Source organism: Pogoniulus pusillus, chromosome 6, assembly GCF_015220805.1.
Source record: "Pogoniulus pusillus isolate bPogPus1 chromosome 6, bPogPus1.pri, whole genome shotgun sequence".
NCBI lineage: Eukaryota > Metazoa > Chordata > Aves > Piciformes > Lybiidae > Pogoniulus > Pogoniulus pusillus.
This window is the reverse complement of record NC_087269.1, coordinates 28,003,810-28,027,660: the sequence shown is the minus strand read 5'-3', so window position 1 is coordinate 28,027,660 and position 23,851 is coordinate 28,003,810. Positions and strand designations below refer to the sequence as shown.

The following is a 23,851-nucleotide window of genomic DNA, read 5'->3' as shown; positions in this document are numbered from 1 at the left end:
TTAACAGTTTGCTCATACTTCACCAAACTCACGTTCACTCCCTGATCTTAGCAGCCCTTCCCATTGGCACTGTGTCCTGCAACAAGTTGTTTACAGCACCAGAGCCTATCTCTAAGTCCTTGACATGGGCGCAATCCATCTGGACAGCCTGTCAAGGCTTATTGTGAGCACACATCCTCAAATCCATAGCGGACACTGCTCCTGTCATGCAGGCTGGGCTCTCCACTTGCTCAGCAACAGGAAGTGCTGATTAGCTCTTCCGCCTGGTCTTTCTAGCCCAGCTGTAGGAGCTACTCCTACACCAAGAGCTCTTCTTCACACACTTTGCTCTCATCAAAGATTGGCCTGTCTTTAGAGGTGGGTCCGTCAAAGACGAGGCTTCAGCCAACACCAAAGCATCTAAGCATCTTACCAACAGTGTGAGGCTTTCCACCCTAGCTAATGCTTTGAAGAGTTTGAGTTTCATGCCATCAGGATGGTGAAGCCCTGCAAATCTCTGGGAGAGGGGCAAGAAATGTGGTTGCCACCTTCAAAATTAGCATATTTTCCTGTATTAAGAATAGACATACCCAGGTTTAGCAGCAGGTTTAGAGGATCCTGTTTCTTGGCTACCAAAACAAAAAACTTGAAGCATGAAGCAAAACTTCTTTACTGTAAAGGTGACAGAGTCCTGGAGCAGGCTCCCCATAGAAGTGGTGGAATCTCCTTCTTTAAAGATTTCCACGGCCTGTCTGGTTACATTTCTGTGTGACCTGCCCTAGGTTATCCTGGGATTGGACTGGATCTCTGGAGGTTCTTTTTAATCCCTAATGTTCTATGATTCTATGAAAATAAAATCCCAATTCTACTTTTAATATTATTTTGTATTTTTTAACTCATACAGATGACTACTTTTAAAAAATACTTAATCCTGATTCTTCTTACTCTTTGGAGTATCAGGCTCATTATTTTTGGGGTAGGGAATTGGAGGTCAGGAACAATGTATTTGCCAAGTCAGCCTTGAGACTGCAGGCTCTACAGCACCTCAGATGGAACTGTATCCTTCCTCCCTTAAGATATCTTTACAAGAAAGGATTTTGTTTGGGGTTATTCCCCCTTCTGTTGGGAGGTGTTAGCCCAGCTCCTTGAGGCTTAAATTTGCAGTGGCCTACTCCACAGGCTACTGTTGGTAGTGGTGGGGACTGGAGCTGTGTATGCTACCTGCAATGACAGTGCTTATAGAAGGGTTGCTTCTGCTCGTGCTTCTTCTGGGAGACTGCAGTGGTCATTTGTCTTTCTTGTGGATAATAAAAATATTTAGAGGTAGAACACTGAGTCTTAGAATCATATAATTGTTTTGCTTGAAAAAGACCTTTAAGAGAGTCCAGCTGCTAACCCAGCACTGCTGAATCCACCACTAAACCCTATCTTTCAGCAGTGTGCCTACACAGCTTTTTAATCTCTCCAGAGATGATAACTCCATCACAGTGGGCAGCCTCTCCTAGGGCTTAACCGCTCTTTCAGTGAAGACTTTTTTTCTTGATGTCCAACTGAAACCTCTCTTGGTAGAACTTGAGACCATTTCCTCTTTAGCTTTAGACTGTTGCATTGAGCTAGATGTTCAGGCTAGTGTCATCTGTGAGAACTCTGGGGTATTTTCTACTGTAATCCATTTTGGAGAACGTGGTGGGGGCCCATTTGTCCATTTTGGAGGCTCAGAAGCGTTATGATGTGGTTCATTTCCTTATGTTAATCGTTGGTTGTCAATCACTGATATACAACTGTCAAAACTCTGTTAGAGTCAGGCATGGAACACCACCTAGGACAGTAAAAGTAGGTGGTACTGAAAGGGTTCAGAGAAATACGCACTCCTCTAACACAAACAGACAATTCAATTCAAGCTTGTCACTTTTATTTACCCAGGACCTTAAGTATGAATCAAGCTCTCAATGAAAATGGCAAAGCATCACTTCCTGTGGGCTCACTGTATCATTCTGCACTCAATTTTAGTTTCTCTTCTGGGAATTCACATAATCACTTTTTGAGGGTTATCTGCCTTGCTGGCTTTGCAGAGAATTTGTTCTTTCCTGTTGTTGGAAAAAATAACAACACACAAAAAAAAAAACAACCCAGCACCACTTTTCTGGTACTGCACTGATGTCAGCACAATGTAGCCACAAGGATTGTCATTGTGCTTTTTTTTTCGTGGGAGCATTGACAGTCATAAAGCCTTTTTCCTTTGTCTGTTCTTGAGAGTCATTCACCAATGAAAAATCCTCCTTGGCTAAGGTGAAGCAGGGCAGCTTCACTGCCAGGAGAACACCCAAGCAGAGAGAGGCCACTGAGAATTTTTTGTAATGTATGGTGTCTCCTAAGTAGGCAGACACCCAACTCTGTCTTATTCAAATTAAACATGAAAATAAGGTAGCTTTTTTCATGCTAGGATTTGAAACTGAGGCAGCAACCTTGTTAACTCCTTCTGCTAGCCTGCTGCAGAAATGCAGGGTGCAAAGAGAATGGGGAAATGCCTGCGCTGCGTTGAGTATGCCATTGCTGTAGGCTCAGCTGACTCTGCTGCTGGAGAGCTTTCTGTCTGGAGATTGTTCACTGGAGGAGAACTGTAGGGCCATTGTTTATAAGCAGGGATGGACCTCTATGTGTGTATTCATTAAAAGAAAGCTTTAGATCTCTTCTCTATAGGAAGAGCTATAGGTAATGGAAGGAAGACCTCTCTCTGCTTACTCATGTAGTTCTTGATATCTCCCACAAACAGTCTTGGTGTTTGATCTGCTTTAGTAAAGAACAGCTTTCAGTGTGCTACATCTCAAGACGGGCTGAGGGAATTGTGGCTGTTCATCCTGGTGAAGGCTCCAGGGAGACCTTGTAGCTATATAGAGTCACAGAATGGTTTAGGTTGGAAGGGACCTCAAAGATCATCTTGTTTCAACTCCTTGCCATAGGCAGGGACACCTTCCACTAGAACAGGTTGCTCAAGGCCTCATCCAACCTGGCCTTGAACATCTCCAGGGAGGGAGCAGCCACAGTCTCCCTGGGCAGCTTGTTCCAGTGTCTCATCACCCTCACTGTAAAGAACTTCTTCCTAACATCTAGTTTAAATCCTCCCCTCTACCAGTTCAAAGTCATTACTCCTCATCCTGTCATTACACGACCTTGTAAATAGTCTTTTCCCAGCCTTCCTGTGGGCTTCCTATGGATACTGGAAGGCCACTACAAGGTCTCCTCAAAGCCTTCTCTTCTCTAGGCTGAGGAGCCCCAACTTTTGTAGCCTGTCCTCATAGTAGAGGTGCTCCAGCCCTTTGAGCATCTTTGTGGTCTCCTCTGGACTCACTCCAACAGTTTGATGTCCTTCTTGTGTTGGAGGCTCCAGAACTGTACACAGCATTCCAGATGAGGTCTCACAAACATCTTGTTATCTGCAGACCTACAGGAAGGCTGGGGAAGGACTGTTTAGAATGGCCTGAAGTGATAGGAGAAGGAGCAATGGTTTGGAACTGGAGCAGGGTAGACTGAAGTTGTACATGACAAAGGAGCTCTTTACAGTGAGGATAGTGTTGTAGAGGCTTCATCCCTGGAAACATTCAAGGTTAAACTGCATGTGGCCCTGGGCAGCCTGCTCTAGTTAGCGGTATCATAGAATCAACCAGGTTGATTGGACAAGATGACTTTTGGAGGGTCTCTTCCAACCCAATTCACAGATTGCATCTATAGCCAGAGCTCATGGTTATGACCTGCAGCTCCAGCCCAGTTTTGTTTAAACTAGCACGACAGAGGTTCTCACTTACTCAGTGTTACATAGTGGTTAAGTCAAGAGCACTGAGTTTCATGACCACTGGTTTAGGTTTGTTTTCTAAGGGCAGAGATTCAGACTACTACAGAAAAGTGTCTTTGCCTTATTTGATGCCGTAATGGTCAAGCTGTGTGTCTAAAGGTGGGAAGGGTCTTTGTTGCATAGGAACAGCTTATTCCCCTGTGGAACACCAGTCCCTCACTTTGACTGATGTTCTCATTGTAGCTCTGCTCCAAGCACTCATCTGCAATCTCAACTCAGAAGGATCCATCTTGCTCTGGCTGCTATTTCCTGCAGTTAAGGCTGTCTAGCTGATGGTATCTGCCCATGGGGAGCTAGAGAGTCGTATGGCTTGTGGAAGGAGCAGAGATAACAAGCACCCATCTGTTCTTTTTTTCCATCCCTTCAGGATGTCCGGGTGTCCCTGGTTAGAATTCTTCTCCAGATAAGATAGTGGAGGTGTTGCTACAGGGCAGGCAGGCCAGAAAACAATAGCGGGTTGAGTCCAGAAAACAAGATGGATCAGTTTAGTACATTTCTGCTGTCAATAACAGGGCAAAACTGCTCTGTAGAGGTCAAGGCTGGAGCTGTACCCAACATCCCTTCAGCTTTTTCCTCTGATAAACTTGCAAGAGAGCAATCACACTTGCTGCTCAGACATCTTGGGGGCAGAAGCTCTATTGAGAGGAAGGTGTCAGGAGCTGCAGTGTGTGTGAGGACTTTCAAGCCTCTGTTCTTTGGATGGTCACTGTTCCTTGCTTGAGTGGGATGTTCCAGTACTTGTTCTTCTGTATCTGCTTCAGCATTCAGTTGCAGCCAGTGTCTTCAATGGGTGAGTAAAGAGGCATTGCCTTCATGCTTATGTCCGTTTGCCATTTTGAAGGCTCATAATGAGCCTTAGTATTCTTCAGTGGAAGCCTGGAAGACATGAGAGACAGCCTGTCTTTTTGAAAGTGGCATGAAATTCCTTCCAGTTGGAAAGATCTTTGTCACAGAACAAGATGCCTCCCATACTGGGAGAATCTGTACTGCCAAGGCACTGTGGGATTTTCCTCTCCTTTTGGAGAACTCAGAGTAGATGTTACGCTACTTGTTTGGCTGCTGCTTTGACAAATCTTAACAGAACTGAATGTCATAATGCAGTGCTGTTTGCTTCCTTGCTTGGTCACGTCAGAGCAGAGACTTCCAGTTACACAACACATGCAGGATCAATCTTTCTGCAGAATAGTGGGCTTGGGAATGGTTGCTGGACCCTGATTTGTCATCCAGTGCATGTGTTGCCTGGAGAAGCAATGATGTGGTCAAGGTTATGAATTGAAAAGTTTTATTTTGTGACTGATGCTTATCAGGCTGAGTTGCTCAGGCCATGCAAGAAGTATTGGGGAGGGAAAAAATGGAGCCAAGATATATGAAAAACAGAGGGACCTGAAGAAAGTTATGTGTCTTATGCAACACCCTGGTGCTTTCGTAGTTTGGAGAGAAGAGATGAGAGGTTGGCTGATGGCTCCTGTGTTTCTGTGGAGTGTTTGTTTTTTTTAAACTCAAATGTAAGTTTTCAGTGAAGTGTGCTGCCAAAGGCTGCTTGAAGTCTGCTCACCCTGGGGCAGTCTGAGGGTTTGCATCTTTCCAGAGAGTAACATCTCTCTCTCCAGCTTCTCTGCCTCCCTTTTCCTTCTGCCTGAATCTCTGAGAGACATGAAAAATGTGAGGCTGTGCTACCCAGTTTCCCTGAAATGCCTTTTTTCAGCTCCCTCTGAGTTGCTGCAGGTTCATCTCAGTAAGTTTTTTCTTTAAATTACCACCTGAGTGTTTAAGAGACAATGTCATCTCCTTAGATGAGTGCCTTCAGAGTCTGTCTACAAAGGATGTTCCATAAAGTTAATTGTGCTCTATGAAAGCTAATGAGTATATGTATTTTTGGTGCTGCCCAGCTGGGAAGCTAACAGGGCTTTTCTCACCCCACCTCATTTGGCTTTTAATAACAGAAAAAACTTTTAATCCTAGTCAGTGAGTCACCCTAAGGCTATACTCATCCTGTGGAAACCCAGGCAGGGAAACACTGAGGGAAGCTCTTTTAAAGCTGGCTGCAAAGAAAAGGCAGGACCCATGTCTCCCGCTCCAGAAGTCTAAGAGGCTTCTGGAGGATGAGGTTTAACAGTGCTGTTGCTGTCTGTGGGAAAGGGGAGGCAGGTGATGTGTAGAGCTCAGGAGAGATTTCCTGGTGAATCTCATCAGAGATTCCTAACTCTGCTGCTGGGAAGAACCGCGCTGGCTATGGTGGGAGTGAATCCACTCCTTTGCATGTACAGGGGATTGTGGCACTAGAGATTTCGCTTTGTAACCTGCAACAGCGCCCGCTTGCAACTCTTCAGCCCCTACATGGATACAGCAGCTGCTCCTGCCTTTTGTGCTGGCTTTGAGGCTGAACAAAACATGTCTGTGGCTGAAGTAGGCGTAAGGATCAAGAGAGATGTTGTCCTTGGGAAAAGGTAGAAGAGAGCACAGATATTTACAGAGGATGCACTAAACAAGGGTGACTTGAAGTCCATTCTGGGATGTACTTCCCACTTTAAAGTCAGGGAAGCAAACCAAAATAATGAGTCAAGAAGGTTTGTCTGGTTCCAGAACATTCTAATGCAGTACCATGTCTGTCTTCCCCCTCGCACCCAGATTGCTTGTGTGGAAAAACAACAAAACAGAGCAACTTGATTTAGAACATAGAAATATGATGTGGACAGTACAGAGTATTCTGAGATGCACTAAATCAGAGTGATTGGTTTTATTAGCCTAAATCTAGGAATTAATAATCAATTTTCCTTATTCAAGGCAGTATTGACATTTACTTGGCTCAATGGGGAGTAGCTAGTCATGGGTAAGTAGTGTTTAATCACATATGTATGTGAAAATGAAACCTCTGGACTTCTAGTGAGGAAGCTGCCAAATCAGGGTTAATTAGAAGACAAAATGTAATGAAAACTTCAGTTCCTGGTATTTTTTTTCTCCCTGTGGTATTCTTATGTTTTAAATTGTTTGCAGAAGCTTCAGAAAGGTCTATGAAAAGGGACACGCTCTTTGAGCACTGTATGAAGGGCATGTAGTGACAGGATAAGAGCTGATGGCTTCAAACTGGAAGAAATTAGATTTGGGTTAGACATTAGGAAGCAGTTCTTCCCTATGAGGGTGGTGAGGCACTGGACCAGGTTACCCAGAGCAGTTGTGGAGGTTCCAAGCCTGGAAGTGTTCAAAGCCAGGTTGGATAGGGCCTTGAGCAGCCTGCTCTAATAGAAGGTGTCCCTGCCCAAGGAAAGGGAGGTTGGAGTTAGATGATCTTTGAGATTGCTCCCAGATTAAACCATTCTATAATCCCATGGACAGCCATGCACATACTAGGAAGTCCACATCTTTATATCTTGCCCCCACAAACATTCCATTTGCAAACATCTGGTCTGTGGCAATCAGGATGGTCTGTGGGCTTGCATGAAACATTACTTTGTTGAGAGCTAAACATTTTGGTCCCTAGAAAGGCCTGATTCAGATGTTCTTGCTCTCTATTTTTCTTTCTTAAAATCTAAATAGAATCACAGAATCGTTTGGGTTGGAAAAGACCTTTAAGATTATCAAGTTCAACCTCTCCTGCCATGGGCAGGGACACCTTCTACTAGACCAGGCTGCTGGTCTAGAAGATGCAGCACCACATCTATTAGTCTTTTAAAACTCTCCAGGGATGAAGCTGAGATGCAGGAAGGCAGGTACATCACACAAACCCGTAACAGGTACTGTGAGTCATAGAGGTAGTTAGCATTTGGCAGAGAGGGAGGTGAGGAACAGAGTCTCTGAAGGAGAGCAGGGCACACCAAAGTAGATCTTTAAACGCAGGGGGATACAACTAATCACTCTTGTCCTGCTGCAGAGTTTGAGAGTTCACAGATCTGAGATCCCCCAGCTCTTCCAGCTCACCTTGCAATAAATACACATTGCTACAAAACTTCAGGGAAATGGAGCTGGATCTCCATCTCCCTCCTTGCCTTTCTGAGCATGCATTCCTGGTTAAAGGCAGCCTCCTGGGCCTCACTGTCACCAAGGAGAGCAGTTCTGATACTTACCTGAATAAAACTGTACCCTGAAATGAGTAGGAGCTGTTGAAGGATTGGAACACCTCTCCTGTGAAGGCAGGCTGAGAATTGTTCAGCCTAGAGAAGAGAAGGCTACAGGGAGATCTGAAAGCAACCTTTCCATACTTTCAGGGGGCTATAGGAGAGCCTGAGAGGAACTTCTAACAAAAGCATGGAGTGACAGGGCCAGGGGTAATGACTTCAAACTGGAAGAAGCTGGATTTAGATGAGGACATTAGGAGGACAGTGGTGAAGCAGCTTGCTCAGGGAAGTTGTGGGAGGTACAAGCTTGGAAGTGCTCAAAAGTAGATCAGACAGGGCCTTGAGCAGCCTGGCCTAGTAGGAGTTGTCCCTGCTTATGGCAGAGAGATTTGAACTAGATGACCTTTGAGGTCCCCTTGAACCCAAACCATTCTATGTGGGAGAGTTGTCTGGGCCTTCAGGAGGGTCTTGCAGATGCTCACTTAGTGCTTGAACAAAGAGTGGATGTGGTAGACTGGATCCCATGCTCCTGGGATGCATTTCCTCTGGCAAAATCGCTGCTTAGACCTCCAGTGTTCCTCTTCCCTCACCCCCTGTCATACCCTACAGCAGCTGAACAGCAAGTCAGGCTGTTGCATAATGTTTTAAGAGCTCTGGAGCTCTGCTAATTTACTGCTTCTTCCAAGACATGTAAGGTGAGCTGTCAGAATCTTCCATGAGGCAATCACTTAGCTGGTCCCACCGTTTCTCCCTAGGGATCTCCATCCATCACTATGATTCTGTTAAGTCAGGAGTAGAAAAATAGATAATTTTTCATTCCTTGCAATTATCAGTCAACAGCTTAGTTTGGTGTCTACTAGATGTTCTCTCTCATCTCTTGCTACATGTCTCAGCCCTGGACCCCTGCTCAGCCTACATCAGCCTGAACGAGCCCTGGCGGAACACAGACCATCAGATCAACGGTTCCCACGGGCAGCCGACGTGCGACAGCCAGATCGAAGGGGAGTGGTATCGTTTCACTGGCATGGCTGGTGATGCCATGCCCACCTTCTGCATCCCAGAGAACCACTGTGGCACCCACGCTCCCATCTGGCTGAACGGCAGCCACCCGAGAGAGGTGGATGGCGTCGTCCCGCGCCAGGCCTGCGCCAGCTTCAATGGCAATTGCTGCCTCTGGAACACCACCATTGAAGTCAAGGCATGTCCAGGCGGGTACTACGTGTATCACCTCACCAAGCCCAGTGTGTGCTTCCATGCCTACTGTGGGCGTAAGTACCTCCTGAGGTGGCTTCTCTGACATACCTACGTCTTCTTTGTTGGGCAGGAGGGGCAGTGAGCTTCCATATACCTAAGAGAAGTGCTGCTTGATTTCTGACTTCTTCACCCAGAAGCCTGTTGGGTGATGAAGTGCAGATCGTAGAATCATGGGATGGTAGGGTTTGGGAGGGACCTCTGGAAGTCATCTAATCCAGTCTCCTTGCTTAAAGCAGGGTCACCCACAGCAGGTTGCCCAGGATTGCAATGTCCAGGTGGGTTTTGAAAGTATCCAGAGAAGGGGACACTTTCATGAGCTCTCTGGGCAGCCTGCTCCGGGGCTCCAGCACCCTCACAGCAAAGAAGTTTCTCCCAAATTAAGTGAAACCTCCTGTGTTCTAGTTTGTACCCATTGCCCCTCGTCTTACTACTGGCTGCCTCTGAGAAGAGCCCAGCCCCATTCTTCTGACCTCCACCCAACAGAGGCAGATGGTAGCCTGTCATTATGAAATCAATTAGACAGTTTCACCTCCCTGAATTCAAGTTTTTGTTCTAGCAAAAGTCTTCCATGGCTGACCTGGCTGCAGTGATTTAATCCTCCCTGTGGGCCCTGTGGTTTATCTTGGCGTGCTACCAAAGCCCAGATTTGCATCTCTGCCTTGCAGTAATTAAAGTACACTGTTTCTCCTCAGCTTCTATACCATGGGCTAGGTCTGTAATTGATGGGCTAGACATAGCATGAAGCTGATGGTACAAGCAGTATTCTTGTTGCATACTCAGAGGTTTGTGCTGACAACATTCTTGTTATGCCCTAGATTTTTATGACATCTGTGATGTGGTGGATTGCCAGGGCTCCTGCCTGGACTCTAGTGACTGCACGTGCTCCCCTGGGACAACACTAGGACCTGATGGGCAAACATGTCTTGGTAAGGGTAGAAATAACTCATGTCAGTTACTGGTGCCTTCTCTCCTCTTTGTTTCATTGCTCGTCTCTTGATCCATTGACTTACAGAGCAGTACACATGCAGACAATCATTCTGAGAGTTTTCCTCCTTGCTGCCTAGGACAGGTCTTTGAGTCTGTAAATGGTTTCAGTCTTTCTCCATGGGGTGACACATGACATCCTTGGCTGAATACATCCTGGTGCCCCTGGAGCTGTGCATGCACAAAGGCCAGATCTGCTGTTTGCATGGTCCAGCTGCTGAAGGCAGCAGCAGCAGAGTCTCTATGCAAGATCACGCTCCACTCATTGGTATTCAGGAAGGGCTATGCAGTCTGTCAGTAGAGATTTCCTCTCACTTGCTCTGGTGAGTGTCTCTTTCCTCCAAGGAAAGTTTTGCTGGCTGGCACAGGGCTGCACATGAAGCTTCACCATACTTGCCTTTGTGGAACCCTGACCCGCTTGGTGGATGTGGGGAGGCCTGTGGATGTGGTCTATCTGGACTTCAGCAAGGCCTTTGACACTGTCCCCCACAGCAAACTGCTGGCTAAGCTGTCAGCCCGTGGCTTGGATGGTAACACTCTGTGCTGGGTTAGGAACTGGCTGGAGGGCCGGACCCAGAGAGTGGTGGTGAATGGTGCCACATCCAGCTGGCAGCCAGTCACTAGTGGTGTCCCTCAGGGATCTGTGCTGGGCCCCATCCTCTTTAACATCTTCATAGATGATCTGGATGAGGGCATCGAGTCAGTCATCAGCAAGTTTGCAGATGACACTAAGCTGGGGGCAGATGTGACTGAGTTGGAGGGCAGAAGGGCTCTGCAGCGGGACCTTGACCGCCTGGACAGATGGGCAGAGGCCAATGGGATGGCATTCAATAGCTCCAAGTGCAGGGTGCTGCACTTTGGCCACAACAACCCCATGCAGAGATACAGGCTGGGGTCGGAGTGGCTGGAGAGCAGCCAGACAGAGAGGGATCTGGGGGTGCTGATTGATACCCGCCTGAACATGAGCCAGCAGTGTGCCCAGGTGGCCAAGAGAGCCAGTGGCATCCTGGCCTGCATCAGGAATGGTGTGGTCAGCAGGAGCAGGGAGGTCATTCTGCCCCTGTACTCTGCACTGGTTAGACCACACCTTGAGTCCTGTGTTCAGTTCTGGGCCCCCCAGTTTAGGAGGGACATTGAGATGCTTGAGCGTGTCCAGAGAAAGGCGACGAGGCTGGTGAGAGGCCTCGAGCACAGCCCTATGAGGAGAGGCTGAGGGAGCTGGGGTTGTTTAGCCTGGAGAAGAGGAGGCTCAGGGGTGACCTTATTGCTGTCTACAACTACCTGAGGGGTGGTTGTGGCCAGGGGGAGGTTGCTCTCTTCTCTCAGGTGGCCAGCTCCAGAACAAGAGGACACAGCCTCAGGCTGCGCCAGGGGAAATTTCGGCTCGAGGTGAGGAGAAAGTTCTTCACTGAGAGAGTCATTGGACACTGGAATGGGCTGCCCAGGGAGGTGGTGGAGTCGCCGTCCCTGGGGCAGTTCAAGGCAAGGTTGGATGTGGCACTTGGTGCCATGGTCTAGCCTTGGGCACTGTGGTGAAGGGTTGGACTTGATGATCTGTGAGGTCTCTTCCAACCTTGGTGATACTGTGATACTGTGATACTGTGACCTGGGCCTGGGGCTTGAGGAGAGTGCCAGTGGTGACAAGGTGGTATTCAGGTGGCTGCACTTGCAGAGACTAGCACAAGCAGGGAGGGTGGGGAGAGCTGTAAGTGGAGAGCAGAGTGTGGGACGTGGGCTTCAGAGATCTGTGAAGAAATCCCCATGAGCCTCTTGAGGAGAGAATGGTTGAGGTTGTGCATGTGGTGCTGGGAGGAAAGCACTTGGGTGTAAAGGTCTTAAGATCTGCAGGGCAAGGCAAAGGACTGGAAAAGGGCAGCTACTGGGGAGCTGCAGAGTCACACCCATGGATAGGAAGAGGCGAGGCAGTGGGAGGAAGAAGTGCTAGTGTTCAGAGAAAGTGAGATTCCATCTTTGTGGCTTGATTTGGTAAAGTTGAGAGCAGAGTTGGTTCAGGAGGCTGTGTATAGCAGATTAATCTCTTCCATCCAGACTACAGCTGAGAAGGCAGGCATGGGTGGTTTCTTCCTTTGCACTTCTCATGTCTGTGAGCATCAGAGTAGGTGCCACAGGCATTGCAGTCTGTGGGGAGAGCAGCCTGGCCCTGCTGCAGGTTTCTGCTCACTCACACTGCTTTTGCAAAAAGGTTTTGCTTAAGCTGCTCCACATCTCTGCAGCCTTGTGGCTGACTTCGCTTCCTCCAGCTAATTAAAAGCATTTATTGGCTGCTTGTGTGCAAGACTTGCAGTCACAGGAGCACCCTCCTCAATCACCAGCAGTCAGTAAATGCGTGGCAGGGTAGGATTTCCTGCAGCAGGGAGGCATGCAGGAGCCCTGAGCCAGTCTGTGTGCGCCGCAGTTGCTTTCATCCCCCCGTGGCCAGGCCAGACGGAGTTTCTGCTCTGCTGCTTCTCTTCCTTGTGCCTTCTTCCAGATGGCACAACAGCTCAGCTGTAATAAGCACATCACCTTGCCTGCCTGCACCCTCACTGTTCTAATGACTTTCTGCTGTGCTGAGTAATAGTGCAATCACATCTCTGAGAGCAACCGTGCCAGCCTTCCACAGAAACCAAACGGGTTAGCCTTGCCTGCACCTTTCCTGTGTGGAGAATTACTCCATTGCCTGCCCACTCCAGGAGGGAGGCTGAAGATGCTGCAGTAATACTAAGCAGCTCTGCCTGTGATCCTCCCTATGCTAGGCTCACTCCCTTCAGTACATTTAAAACTTTGAATCTTGGAGCAGAACTGCTGATCCTAAGTCATTTGCAAACTTACTTAGAGGTTAGATTAGGTGTCAGACTTTCTGTAATGGATTCACCAATTTGATGAGTTGCCTGTGCCCTCCTGAATTCCTTGGAACTCTGTTGTACTAAGCCATGGTTAAACTCAGTTTGGCACTCTCCCAGTCCAGTCTCAACAAAATGGGCCTGTGTTCCAGAATTGCTGGTTATCACTGGTGTGGAAGAGCGGGGATGTATCTGCTGTACATTGGAGGACTTGGAGTTCCTGGGTACAGCCCTTGACCAACTCAACCTCTAGGACCTTCTTACAGCATTTCTGCACCCTTGCCAGGAGCCTGTTCCCTATTCACCCTTTTTATTTAAGCAGCTCTAGTTTTGGTTAGGAGGGAAAGCATGGAGCCTGCCACTGTGTGCAAAGGCAAGTGTCTATGTACATCTGCTGGATGTGCTTCCCACCTCCCAAAGCAGGCACCAGCCATTTCTTAGGCTAAAAACACTCAGCTCACATTGCTTGTGGAAGGAGACACCTCCACCAGCTGAGAGCTGCAGGTACTGTATACATGTGGGACTACTCATACCTGAGAGACTTGTCTTGAGATTTGTTTTTTTTCTGGGCTACAAGCTTCTGGCATCTATTAAATGGTAAGTTCTAAACTGTTTTGGTGAGATCTCCTGTGAGCTGTGATTGATAACCTCAGCCATCTGGCCAGCCTAAAAGAAACCATTAGTTTTCTGGCTCAGCAATAGCAATGACTGTCCCTTGCTCTCAACTGGATTCACTTTTTGCACACAGAGATTAAATCAGGTTGAAGAATGAGAATCTCAGCAAATGAAAGGAAAAAAAGGCAGACAGACTTAGAGAAACTTTAGTCTCTGTAAGAGAAAATTAGGAGGAGTTTCCAGAACTTTACCAAGAGATTAAAAAACATCTGATGTGCTTTTTCCTCATTAGATGCTCTCAGCATCCTGGAGGGCTGATCACAGCCAGCACAGAAACGTGACACAGGCTCTCTTGGTAGGCTTTAGGTTACAAAAACTAAGTCTAGGCCTCTTACAAGGTTTTTTCTACAACCTTTATCCAGAGTCAGCTCCAGAAAGTGTGGGATGCCAGCTCAGGCACTTCTGTTACATCTGAGCTGGGAATGTATAAGCCACAGCTCCATGGAAAGCTGCAGAGGGGCAGAGCAGGAAGGGCAGTTGTGGAGTGGTGAGGAGCTGAGTCCCTGGAGGGAGTAGCTCAGAACCAAGCTCTTCATCTCATCTTCAGTACAGAGTGTCTCAGTGACTCATGGTTGTGATGGTCTGTGTGGCACCAGCACCTAAGGTTGGTCTCACCATGGTGAGCTCTGCAAGGACCTCTGAGCTGCCCAGTGCAGGGAACAGCCAGAGCTGGGGCAAAAATGGAATCATGGCATTTGTTATGGCATGACTTTTCATGGGAAAGCTTCATGGGGTTCAGTGGAATATTTTGCTTTGCTTTCAGCTCTGTTTGTGTGCTTACAGCTCTTTCCCTTGCAAGTGTTTGCTGGGTTGTTTGTTGTTTGATTGTTTTTCAGTAATGGGTGAATTTTTTTAAATTAGAATCACAGAGTTGTCAGGGCTGGAAGGGACCTCAAGGATTATCTAGTTCCAACCCCCCTGCCATGGACAGGGACACCTCACAGTAGATCAGATTGCTCAGAGCCCCATCCAACCTGTCCTTAAAGACCTCCAGGGATGGGGCTTCCACCATCTCCCTGGGCAACCTGTTCTTCCTAACATCCAATCTTAATCCACTCACTTCTAGATTTGCAACAGGTAGCATAAAAATAGGGTTTATTTTTGACAAATTCTGGTATCCACCTGCTTTTATCATGCAGTGAAGTCATGTTAATTCTATTTTAATGTCTCAGTGATCAGAGAATAGGTTAGGGTGAGAAGATGAAAGAAAATATAAAGTCATAGAATGATTGGAAGGGACCTTAAAGATCATCTAGTTCCAACTCCCCAGCCATGGGTAGGGCATTCAGCTAAACCAGGTTGCCATATCAAGACCTCATCCATCCTGTCCTTGAACACCTCCAGGGAGGGTGCATCCATAACCTCCCTGGGCAACCTGTTCCAGTGTCTCACCATAAAGAATTTCTTCCTAATATTAATACGAACATGAATTCCTCAGCTTGCAGAACCAGTTTGGAAGTTTCCCAGTGGGACTGTCCATCTCCGCTGCAGAATGGCTGCTGCACACGTGCTGTCTTGTCTTCTCAGGTTTGCTCTGCCCTTGAGGTAGACACAGCACAGCAGGACATTCTGCTGCTGTGGTGTGCAGCGTTTAGTGGGATTGCTCCTCTTTGTTGTGCTGATCCGGATCAGGAGGCCAGGAAAGCCACTCCGTGGTCTGACCTGAGCTCCCATGCAGCAGCCCCTTTCTGCCAGGTGTGTGATTGCCAGGGACCACATTCTGACAGTGTCGGGTTTCTTGCAGATCAGAATGAATGCGAGGAGAACAATGGAGGCTGCAGTGAGTTTTGTGTTAACCTGAAGAACTCCTACCGCTGCGAGTGTGGGATTGGACGCACGCTGGGAAGCGATGGGAAGACCTGTGAAGGTGAGACTTCAGCTCTCCCAGATTGCTGGAAACGGTATCAAAGAATGTTAGGGGCTGGAAGGGACCTCAAAAGATAGAGCCCAACTCCTCTCCCAAAGCAGGATCACCTAGGACAAGTCACACAGGAATGCATCCAGGTAGAATTTGAGTGTCTCCAGAGGAAACTCTACAATCTCCCTGAGCAGCCTGTTCCTCGTTTCTGCTACTCTCACAGTGAAAAAGTTATTCCTTGTGTTCAGCTGGAACCTCCTCTGCTCCAGCTTGTACCCCTTGTTCTTTGTCCTGTCATGGTATGTCACTGATCAGAGCCTGCTTCTGTCCTCCCAACACTGCCCTTCACATCTTTATAAGCATGAATGAGGTCACCCTTCAGTCTTCTCCCAGCTAAAGTGCCCCAGCTCCCTCAGCCTTTTTCTCACAAGGAAGGTGTTCCACTGCCTTCACCATCTTTGTGGCTCTGCATTGGGACTCTTTCAAAGGAGTTCCTTGAGGTCCTTGAATGGAGGAGCCTAGAGCTGGACACAACATTCTAGGGCAGAATAGAGAAGGAGGAGAACCTCTCTCGACCTACTAACCACACCTCTGCTAATTCATCCCAGGATACCATGGGCCTTCTTGGGCACAAGCGCACATTGTTGGTTCACGGTCATCCTTCTGTCCTCCAGGACCCCCAGGTCCCTTTGCCCTGTGCTGATATAAATTGTTCCCCTTCCTTGACAGCTGTCATGGCTCCTTGCAGCTGGGATTAAATGTCACTCATATCACTTGTGTGCTTACCAGGGTGTTGTTACTGAAATATCCTTCTAATCAAGCTTAGAGGACTCTCCTTGTGCTTCTCCCTACCTTCTTAATTTCTGTTAGGATCTCCATGGAGAGAGAGGATCTGGAAGACTGCTTATCCAAACAAAACCAGTTACTGCTGGAGATGCTAGGATTTGGCTCTGGAGGTTTGTTTAGAGTTGCGTGGAGGCAGGTTTAGCATTGATGCTTTTTGACAGCTAGCGTTAGGTATGGAGTAATGTCATTAGATTAGAGCGTGGGGATCACTTAGCCTCCTAGGATAGAGCTTGAGGAGTCTGTAAAAAGAATCTAGATTTGAGATTAGGGCTTCTTTGTGACTGTTAGTTTTTTGTCAGTGGTTGGATGTGGGCTCTGCTGTGTGAAGCTGCTGCAGTTCCTTCCCAGTGGTGGCACAGCCAGGTTGAAAACCCTTGATGAATTTAGAGTGGCGGTTTAGAAGGGGCTTAGAGTCCAAATCGTAGGTTTGATCTGTTGTCACTAACAATGGACAACATTACTGGAGCAGAAATACAAAACCCAGCAAAAGCTAACTGGTGCCAGATGTTTTCTGTGGTCAGCTCTGAAGTGCATTGTATCCCCTCACAGAACAAGCTGCTGTGTTGGGTGTTTACAGATGCTGGGGGGCCTCAGACAAAAAGAATAGCTACAGATGTGCCTCACCTGATTGCCAGAACTAAATACATCTGCAGCCTGCCTACAGACTTTGGCTGCTGTGTGGCAGACATCCATGGTGCAGAGAGACAGAGGGAGTGCCATTGTAGTTTTGGGCTGGACTCCACCCTTCTTTATGGTTCACTGACAGTTTTTGTCCCTGATTCCCCCCTCCTGATGCCAAAGCACATTTCATCTCCTGTCTGGGAAAGCCTCGTCTCAGAGCTCTGTGAATAAAACATTGCCCATCTAGACAGTGACACTTCCTTGGGGAAAGCTGCTGTGCTGAGTGCTCCTGAAGTACTTCTTGATCTGTGTAGGACCAAAAGTAGTCCACATCCAGCATGGAGTTGGTGGGATGTCACGTAGGCCAGCTGTGCTGTGTGGCAGTTTTTATTCCTAAGCACTGTGCTCTTCTGACAGGGCTGGAATAGTCTGTGCATGGAAACTTGTTTCCTTCTGCTGTTCCTTGATCTAAGGGCCTTTGATATATCACTTAAATCTCCCCCTTCTGTACGAAAGATGGTCCTTTTCACTAGCTTAGCACTGCTGCTGGGGATTTTTACAGTCTTGTTAGTGAGTTTTATGTCCAAAGATGTGCCCTCAGCTTTGGGAGCTGTTAGAGTGTGTGATTTGCTTCATGAGCCACCTTACAGCTGTTGCTGTAAGAGAACAAATGCCAGAGATTTAGCTTGATTACATGAGCTGCTGAGACTGAATAAGATTGAGAATCTCTCACAATCTCCATTATAGGGCTTTACCCTTTAATTTAACACATGGGGAGGATTCAGGTTGTTGTTTTCCCTGCATTGTTTAGAATTGAATATGGGATTTTCATTTTTTCCCTTGCACCTCAGTGAAAACCACACAGTAATTTCCTATGGCAGGCTTAGGGAGAAATACTTTTATGTAGGATTTATTTATGTTGTGTGTACTATTGCCTTATTGATATCATCTAGCCAGAGTCATCCCAAAGGGTTAAAAAAATATCAAGCAGTGAAGGTTATTTTTGAGAAAAAGAAACCATGATACTCTTGTTACTTTCTTTATAACAGCAGCAAATGGAAATAGTCTCAGTTGCCTTAGGTTCTGAAATCTTCAGACTGTAATTGGATGACCTTTCATGCCCTCTTCTGCAGCTGTAGGAGCTAGGAATATGTTTTACACAAAAAACTCAGACCCTCAGAGAATTCCTTAACCTGAACAGACAAGTTGTAGGAAAGGATATGAAATTCCTCACTTAGGTCTCCTGCAGTTTTCAATGGGGAAAAATGGAGAAGAGAAGCAACCTTACATTATGACCTTGTGTTGTTCTGTCCCTGTGATACTACACCTGAAAGCCTGAAACTCAAAATTCCTACAAGCAAAGCTGCATCCTCAGCCTGTGAAGGGGATGCAGGAATCCTGGACACCTACCTTCACCACAGCTGGGAAACTTGCAGGCAAGGAGCACATCATCTTCTCTCCAGTGTGCCCTGATGGCAAAGAGAGCTGTCTACCTGCAAGCTTGTCCTCCCTGAGACACTTCCCCTGCAGATCCTCAGGGCTTTAATCCTGATGATAACTAAGGGAGTGAATTCCACATAGTGGAAGTTTTAAGAGGATTCTTCTCACACTTTTTTTTTCAAGGAAGAAACAACATAAACATTTGATTTAAAAAGATATCTCAGAAGGGCCAAGCTTGCCTCTTCAGCCTTCATATGTGTGCCAGTTGTAGCATTGTGATTTAATTTGGTAAACTGCTTCACAGAATTCCTTATGAACTTCATGGTGAAATGACACACAGAGGAGATTTTACAATTCAAAATAGGTTTCCACCATGTTTTCTTGGAAGCAAGCTCTCACCCTGCTGTTGCCTTCAAGCTTCAAGTGCTGTTAGTTATGCCATTTGTTAGTCAGCCAGGAGTGTATGCTGGGGCCTGTGGAGCTGCCTGAGGAGCTGAGACTGTGCTGATTTTCCTTTCTTTTGCAGAAATTGAAGGCTGTCACAACAACAATGGAGGCTGCAGCCATACCTGTATTGAAGTGGAAGACACATACCAATGTGAATGTCCAAGGGGACTCGTTCTGTCAGAAGACAACCACACTTGCCAAGGTAGGTTAACAAAATCTCTATGACAGCCTCTCTTCCCTTCCCTAGGTGCCAAAAGTAGGTCTGAGGGAACTTTTCTTCTGCTTTCTGTCGTGTTCCTTTAGTCTGTCCTTTCCAATTTGGTTAATGGAGCTTTGCTGTCAATGACAGATCATCCAAAACTGAAAGCTTGGAAACTTTGCCCTTTTCACCAGGCAAGAGAACAGAGATGCAAGACCCAGCTGGGTGCATCTTGTGTCACAGGCAGTTCTGGCAGCATTTACTTACAATTCAGGTTGCTTAGCATCTCCATTATATTGTCCTGCTTCAGCCGTCTGTGCCTTTGGCACACTGATGCCATTAGAACTGAGCTTTTAACATTTCAGCTGAGGTGGTCCACTCCCTTCCAAGAATGAGGTTTGAGAGAGAGTCCTACCAGCTCACTTGCATCTCTAGCATGCACATGGAATAAACCTGTTCCCCACTGTTTTGCAACAGCCAAGTGAGATTTCCTTTGTGAACACATCCAAGCACCCAAGAGTCAATCAATTCGGCTCTGCAGCAGTGAGTGCAAGGAGCGAGGACCAGGAAGAAGTTCCTGAGGGCACTAAGAGAGTTAAGCACAGAGTCTGTAGGTCCTGGTGGTATGACTTCATACAAGCACTTGCACCCAGGATTCTTCTGGGTCTCATCATTCCATATCTAACTGAGCCCCTGAAATCATTGAGCAGCCTGTGACAGGCTGAGGGAGCTGGGGTTGCTCAGCCTGGGCAAAATAAAGCTCCAGGGAGACCTAATAGCAGCCTTCCAGTACCTGAAGGGGGCCTGCAAGAAGTCTGGGAAGTGACTGTTTACAATGCCTGCAGTGATAGGATGAGGAGCAATGGTTTGAAATCAGAGAAGAATAGATTTAGGATGGATGTTAGGGACAAGTTCTGTACCATAAGTGTGGTGCAGTACTGCAACAGGTTGTCCAGGGAAGTGGCTGAGGTCCCATCCATGGAGTTATTCAAGGTGAGGCTTGACAAGAGTCTGATCTAGTGCAGCAGCCTGATCTTGTGGAGGAGGTCCTTGCTTACTAGCGGGGATTGGATTAGATGACCTTTGGAGGTCACTTCCAACCCAAACCATTTTGATTCTATGACCTCAGAGATCATCCACTCTAACCCCCCTGCAATGGCAGGAATGCCTCTCAACTGGACTTGGCTGCCCAAGGCCTCATCCAGTCTCGCCTTAAACACCTTCAGGGAGGTGGCTTCCACAGCCACTCTGGGCAACCTGTTCCAGAGTCTCACCACCCTTGTACTGAAAAACTTTTTCCTAAGATCCAGTCCAAACCTGCTCTTCCTCAGCTTAAAACCATTCTCCCTGATGCTGTCACTGGACACCCTTATGAAAAGTCCCTCTGCAGCCTTCCTGTAGCTTCCCTTCAGGTATTGGAAGGCTGTCTGAACACATTGACCTCACTCATAAATTCTGCTCGTTAGCTCCAGATTCAAGTGGCCAGACTGCCCCAGCCAGCCTGCGTAGCCTGGATGGTGCTCAGTGCCACCATGGGCACATGCTGACGTAGGGCTTTGCAACCTTGCTTTTGTCTTACTCTCCCACCTGTCTTCGTAGGGGTTAGATAGAGCCTAGGAGGTCTTGGCGCTCAACAGGTATCTTCTGTCCAGGCCTCTTGCAACCCTCAAGTTAGAGAAAGTTCTAGGGGTTGGAAGGGACCACTAGAGATCATCTAAGGTCCCCTCAGAGTCTTTTTTCTCCAGGCTGAACACCCCCAGCTCCCTCAGCCTATCCTCATAGCAGAGGTGCTCCAGCCCTTGTGGATCCAGTCTTCATGGTAGCCCACAGGGTAAGTACACCTTAGCGAGGAAGTAGGAATGGTTCTACTTGATGAAACTGCTGCTTTTGAAGCTTTTTAGAAATGCAGGCACTGTTTTCAGGGGTGACCCTTGGAAATCAGCAGTGCCTTCTGCTCCAGCAGAGCCAGGTAGGGAGGAGAAGATGGCAATTTCCAAGCCCCACGATTGTACGTACTGGTTGAAGGTCCGATTGGTGGTTATGAGACAGAAGAGAGCAATATTCTTCAATCCTGGCTCCCTGAGGCAGCCTCAGCAGCTGTAGGAGGGCTAGGCAGCATTTCTCCTCCTTCTGAGGCTGCTAATGAGAGCAGCAGCACTGCTGGGTGCCAAGCTGGGGCTGGGGATGTGATATCTCATAAAGCAAAACTCTTTTGTTTTTGCATTTCACAAGTGGGTGTCCCCACACCATGGGCTGCAGTTTTGAGCAGGTGTGAGAGCATCTATCTGGGACTGTGCCACGCCAGCTTTGGTGGTATCTAATAAGGTTGTGGTGGTATAATTAACTGTGCAGGGCAGGCACAGCTGCCTGAAGAAATTGGATCTGCAGCCTGTGAACCCTCCTTTGCTCTGCCTCCACAATCAGACCAAAAATTAATCCTCTTTCAGAGAAATCACAGGCTGGGCTATGATGTTCCCACAATGATAGAACAGCCATCAAAACCCTTGGAATTTTGCAGTCCAACCTAGTACCCCACCTCATTCTGAAGTGTGCTGGTGAAATGCTTTTCTCCCCTGTCCCATGCCCAAGCTTTGTGTGAAGCTAAGCAGGATAGAGTAGTGGTATTTGATTGTGTTTGTAGCAGTGGATCAGGGCTTTCAAGCACCAGAGATCCTCTTCTGCAGAGCAGTCTGTGTATAAAGATAACTTCTGCTCCAGAAGGACAAGGAATGAGCCACAGGCTGGACAAAGACTTAACTTTACTCTGGGGGTGCCAGAGCACTTCACCAGGCTTCCCAAGAGAGGTTGTGGGGTCTCTTTCTCTGGACATTTTCAAAACCCATCTGGACATTGCATTCCTGGGCAGAGTGCTGTGGGTGACCATGCTTTAGCAGTGGGGCTGGACTAGGTGATCTCCAGAGCTCCCTATCTACCCAAACCATGCTGAGATTCTGTGATGCTGTGAATTAAAATGATGCCAACAACAGCAGACAACAAAATGAATGTTGAACACACCACAGAAGCTTCCTACCAGGCTGAGGGTGCTTGCAGGCATTGCAAAGCAGAGTTGAAAGCAGTAATGAGGAGGCTTACCCAGTTTTCACAGACACTCTGCAGTGTGTGAGGGTGAAGAACTGAAATTTTTGCCTGGCAAAGACTGGGTGAGGCTCTTGGCAGCCTTGCCGACTGGGATGAGGCCAGGGGAGAGGTGCAAGAGGGTGATGCTGACAGAAAGTGGGGAGCAAGAAAGTTGTGGATAAAAGTTGGATTTCTTGTCACCCAAGATAACTCATTTTTGCTGGACTTCTCTGTCCTGGCAGTGGGGACTTGGAGTGAGATGTCTTGATGTCACAGCTGCTTTGCAGCTCCTGCTGTGATGCTGCTGCCAATGGTCTGTCCTACGGCAGTCAGGCCTGCTCAGAGCTGAACCATGCTGGTGCACGCAATCTCTCTGCCTGCAGCAGCAAGCTCGGACTGGTACAACTAGGACACTGGGCTCAGTGTTGATTTACTCAGCAGTGTACAGATGTCTAGGCTGCTTTGAATTACTTTTCCAGTTAATTCTGAGATGAATATAAGGAGTTTCCCAAAGTGCTTTCCCAAATAGCGCTGAGTAGACTTGAACCAAAGGTGGATCTGCTCACAGGTCTCATTCACTTGTTTCTGTGCCCAGGTGGTGAAGTGTGAACAGCTCCTGCAGTGTTAGAGCAGAGGTTAAATGTGTGTCTCCTCTTTTTTTCCCCCCTTTGTGCCAATCAAAGGCATTTAGAAACAGAGATGGCCTGAACCAAATTGATCCTGAACTTTGGAGAGCTGCAGCTGGCACCCAAACCGCCTTGCCCTTAGTTACACCTTTCTAGAAGCGTTAGATTTTCTTACTCATCAAGGAATCAGTAGAACAGCAGAGCTTTAAATCCAAATTGAGCCAGTCAGCTCTCCAAAGGATCTTCACCTCTGCACTGCACTGTGCTCCCAAAGTCCCTCTGCCTCCTTTGTCCATTTGACACGCTCAGTTATTCTTGCTTGCATTCTGCTGCAGGTGGAGGAAAAATTTAAGGTAAATCTGCTTTACTTTTCTGTTCTAACCCAGGAGAGCACATTGCTTTGGGCACACTGCATAGATTATAGCCTATCACCTTGAAAAGAGCAATCCTAATTAAAAAAAACACCCTGCACTTCTTGCAAACGCCTTAGCTGAGACAGGAGAATTCTTTTAAGGAGGGGATAAAAGGCATTATTTGTGCCTTGTATCCAAGACCAGAACCCTGGGTTGTATAACTAAGGATGAAAATTAAGGGAAGGCAGATTATCTAAAATATCAAGGGTTGGGACAGTAGTTAATTTTAGGGGAAAGTTTAGGGAAGTAATTCTTTTGCCACAAGTATTGTCATGAGATTTTAAAGTAAAACAAATGCAGATTCTGCAGGGTGGGGGTTGGGCTGTGTTTTTCTGGCTGGGAAGAGACCAGAATGTGCTGTATCCAGTTCTAGGCTCCCTGGTTCAAGGACAGGGACTTGCTGAAGAGGGTACAGCAGAGAGCTAACATAGATGTTTATGGATCTGGAACATCTCTCTTCTGAGGAAAGACTGAGAGCATTTGGGCTTTTTAGTCTGGAGAAGAGAAGGCTGAGGGAAGATTTCATCAATGCTTATAAATAAAAGCCAAGTACAAGGTTGTGCACCTGGTTCATGGCAATCTGGAGCACAAATATAGGCTGGGCAGGGAGTGGCTGGAGAGCAGTCTAGAGCAGAAGGACTTGGGGGTGGCAGTTGAATAAAACCTCACCGTGAGCCAGCAATGGT

The 23,851-nt window shown here is 47.3% G+C and overlaps 1 protein-coding gene across 1 annotated transcript in view; it reads left to right on the top strand.

Annotated features, from left to right (window-relative positions):
• Positions 1-6,655: 6,655 nt before the first annotated feature.
• OIT3 (oncoprotein induced transcript 3) overlaps positions 6,656-23,851 on the top strand; it is a 35,230-nt gene continuing 18,034 nt past the window's right edge. The window contains exons 1-6 of the mRNA XM_064145571.1: positions 6,656-6,659; positions 7,841-7,902; positions 8,687-9,149; positions 9,951-10,061; positions 15,382-15,504; positions 18,929-19,051. Coding sequence (XP_064001641.1) covers positions 6,656-6,659; positions 7,841-7,902; positions 8,687-9,149; positions 9,951-10,061; positions 15,382-15,504; positions 18,929-19,051 — 886 coding nt within the window. The remainder of the gene's footprint in view (positions 6,660-7,840; positions 7,903-8,686; positions 9,150-9,950; positions 10,062-15,381; positions 15,505-18,928; positions 19,052-23,851) is intronic.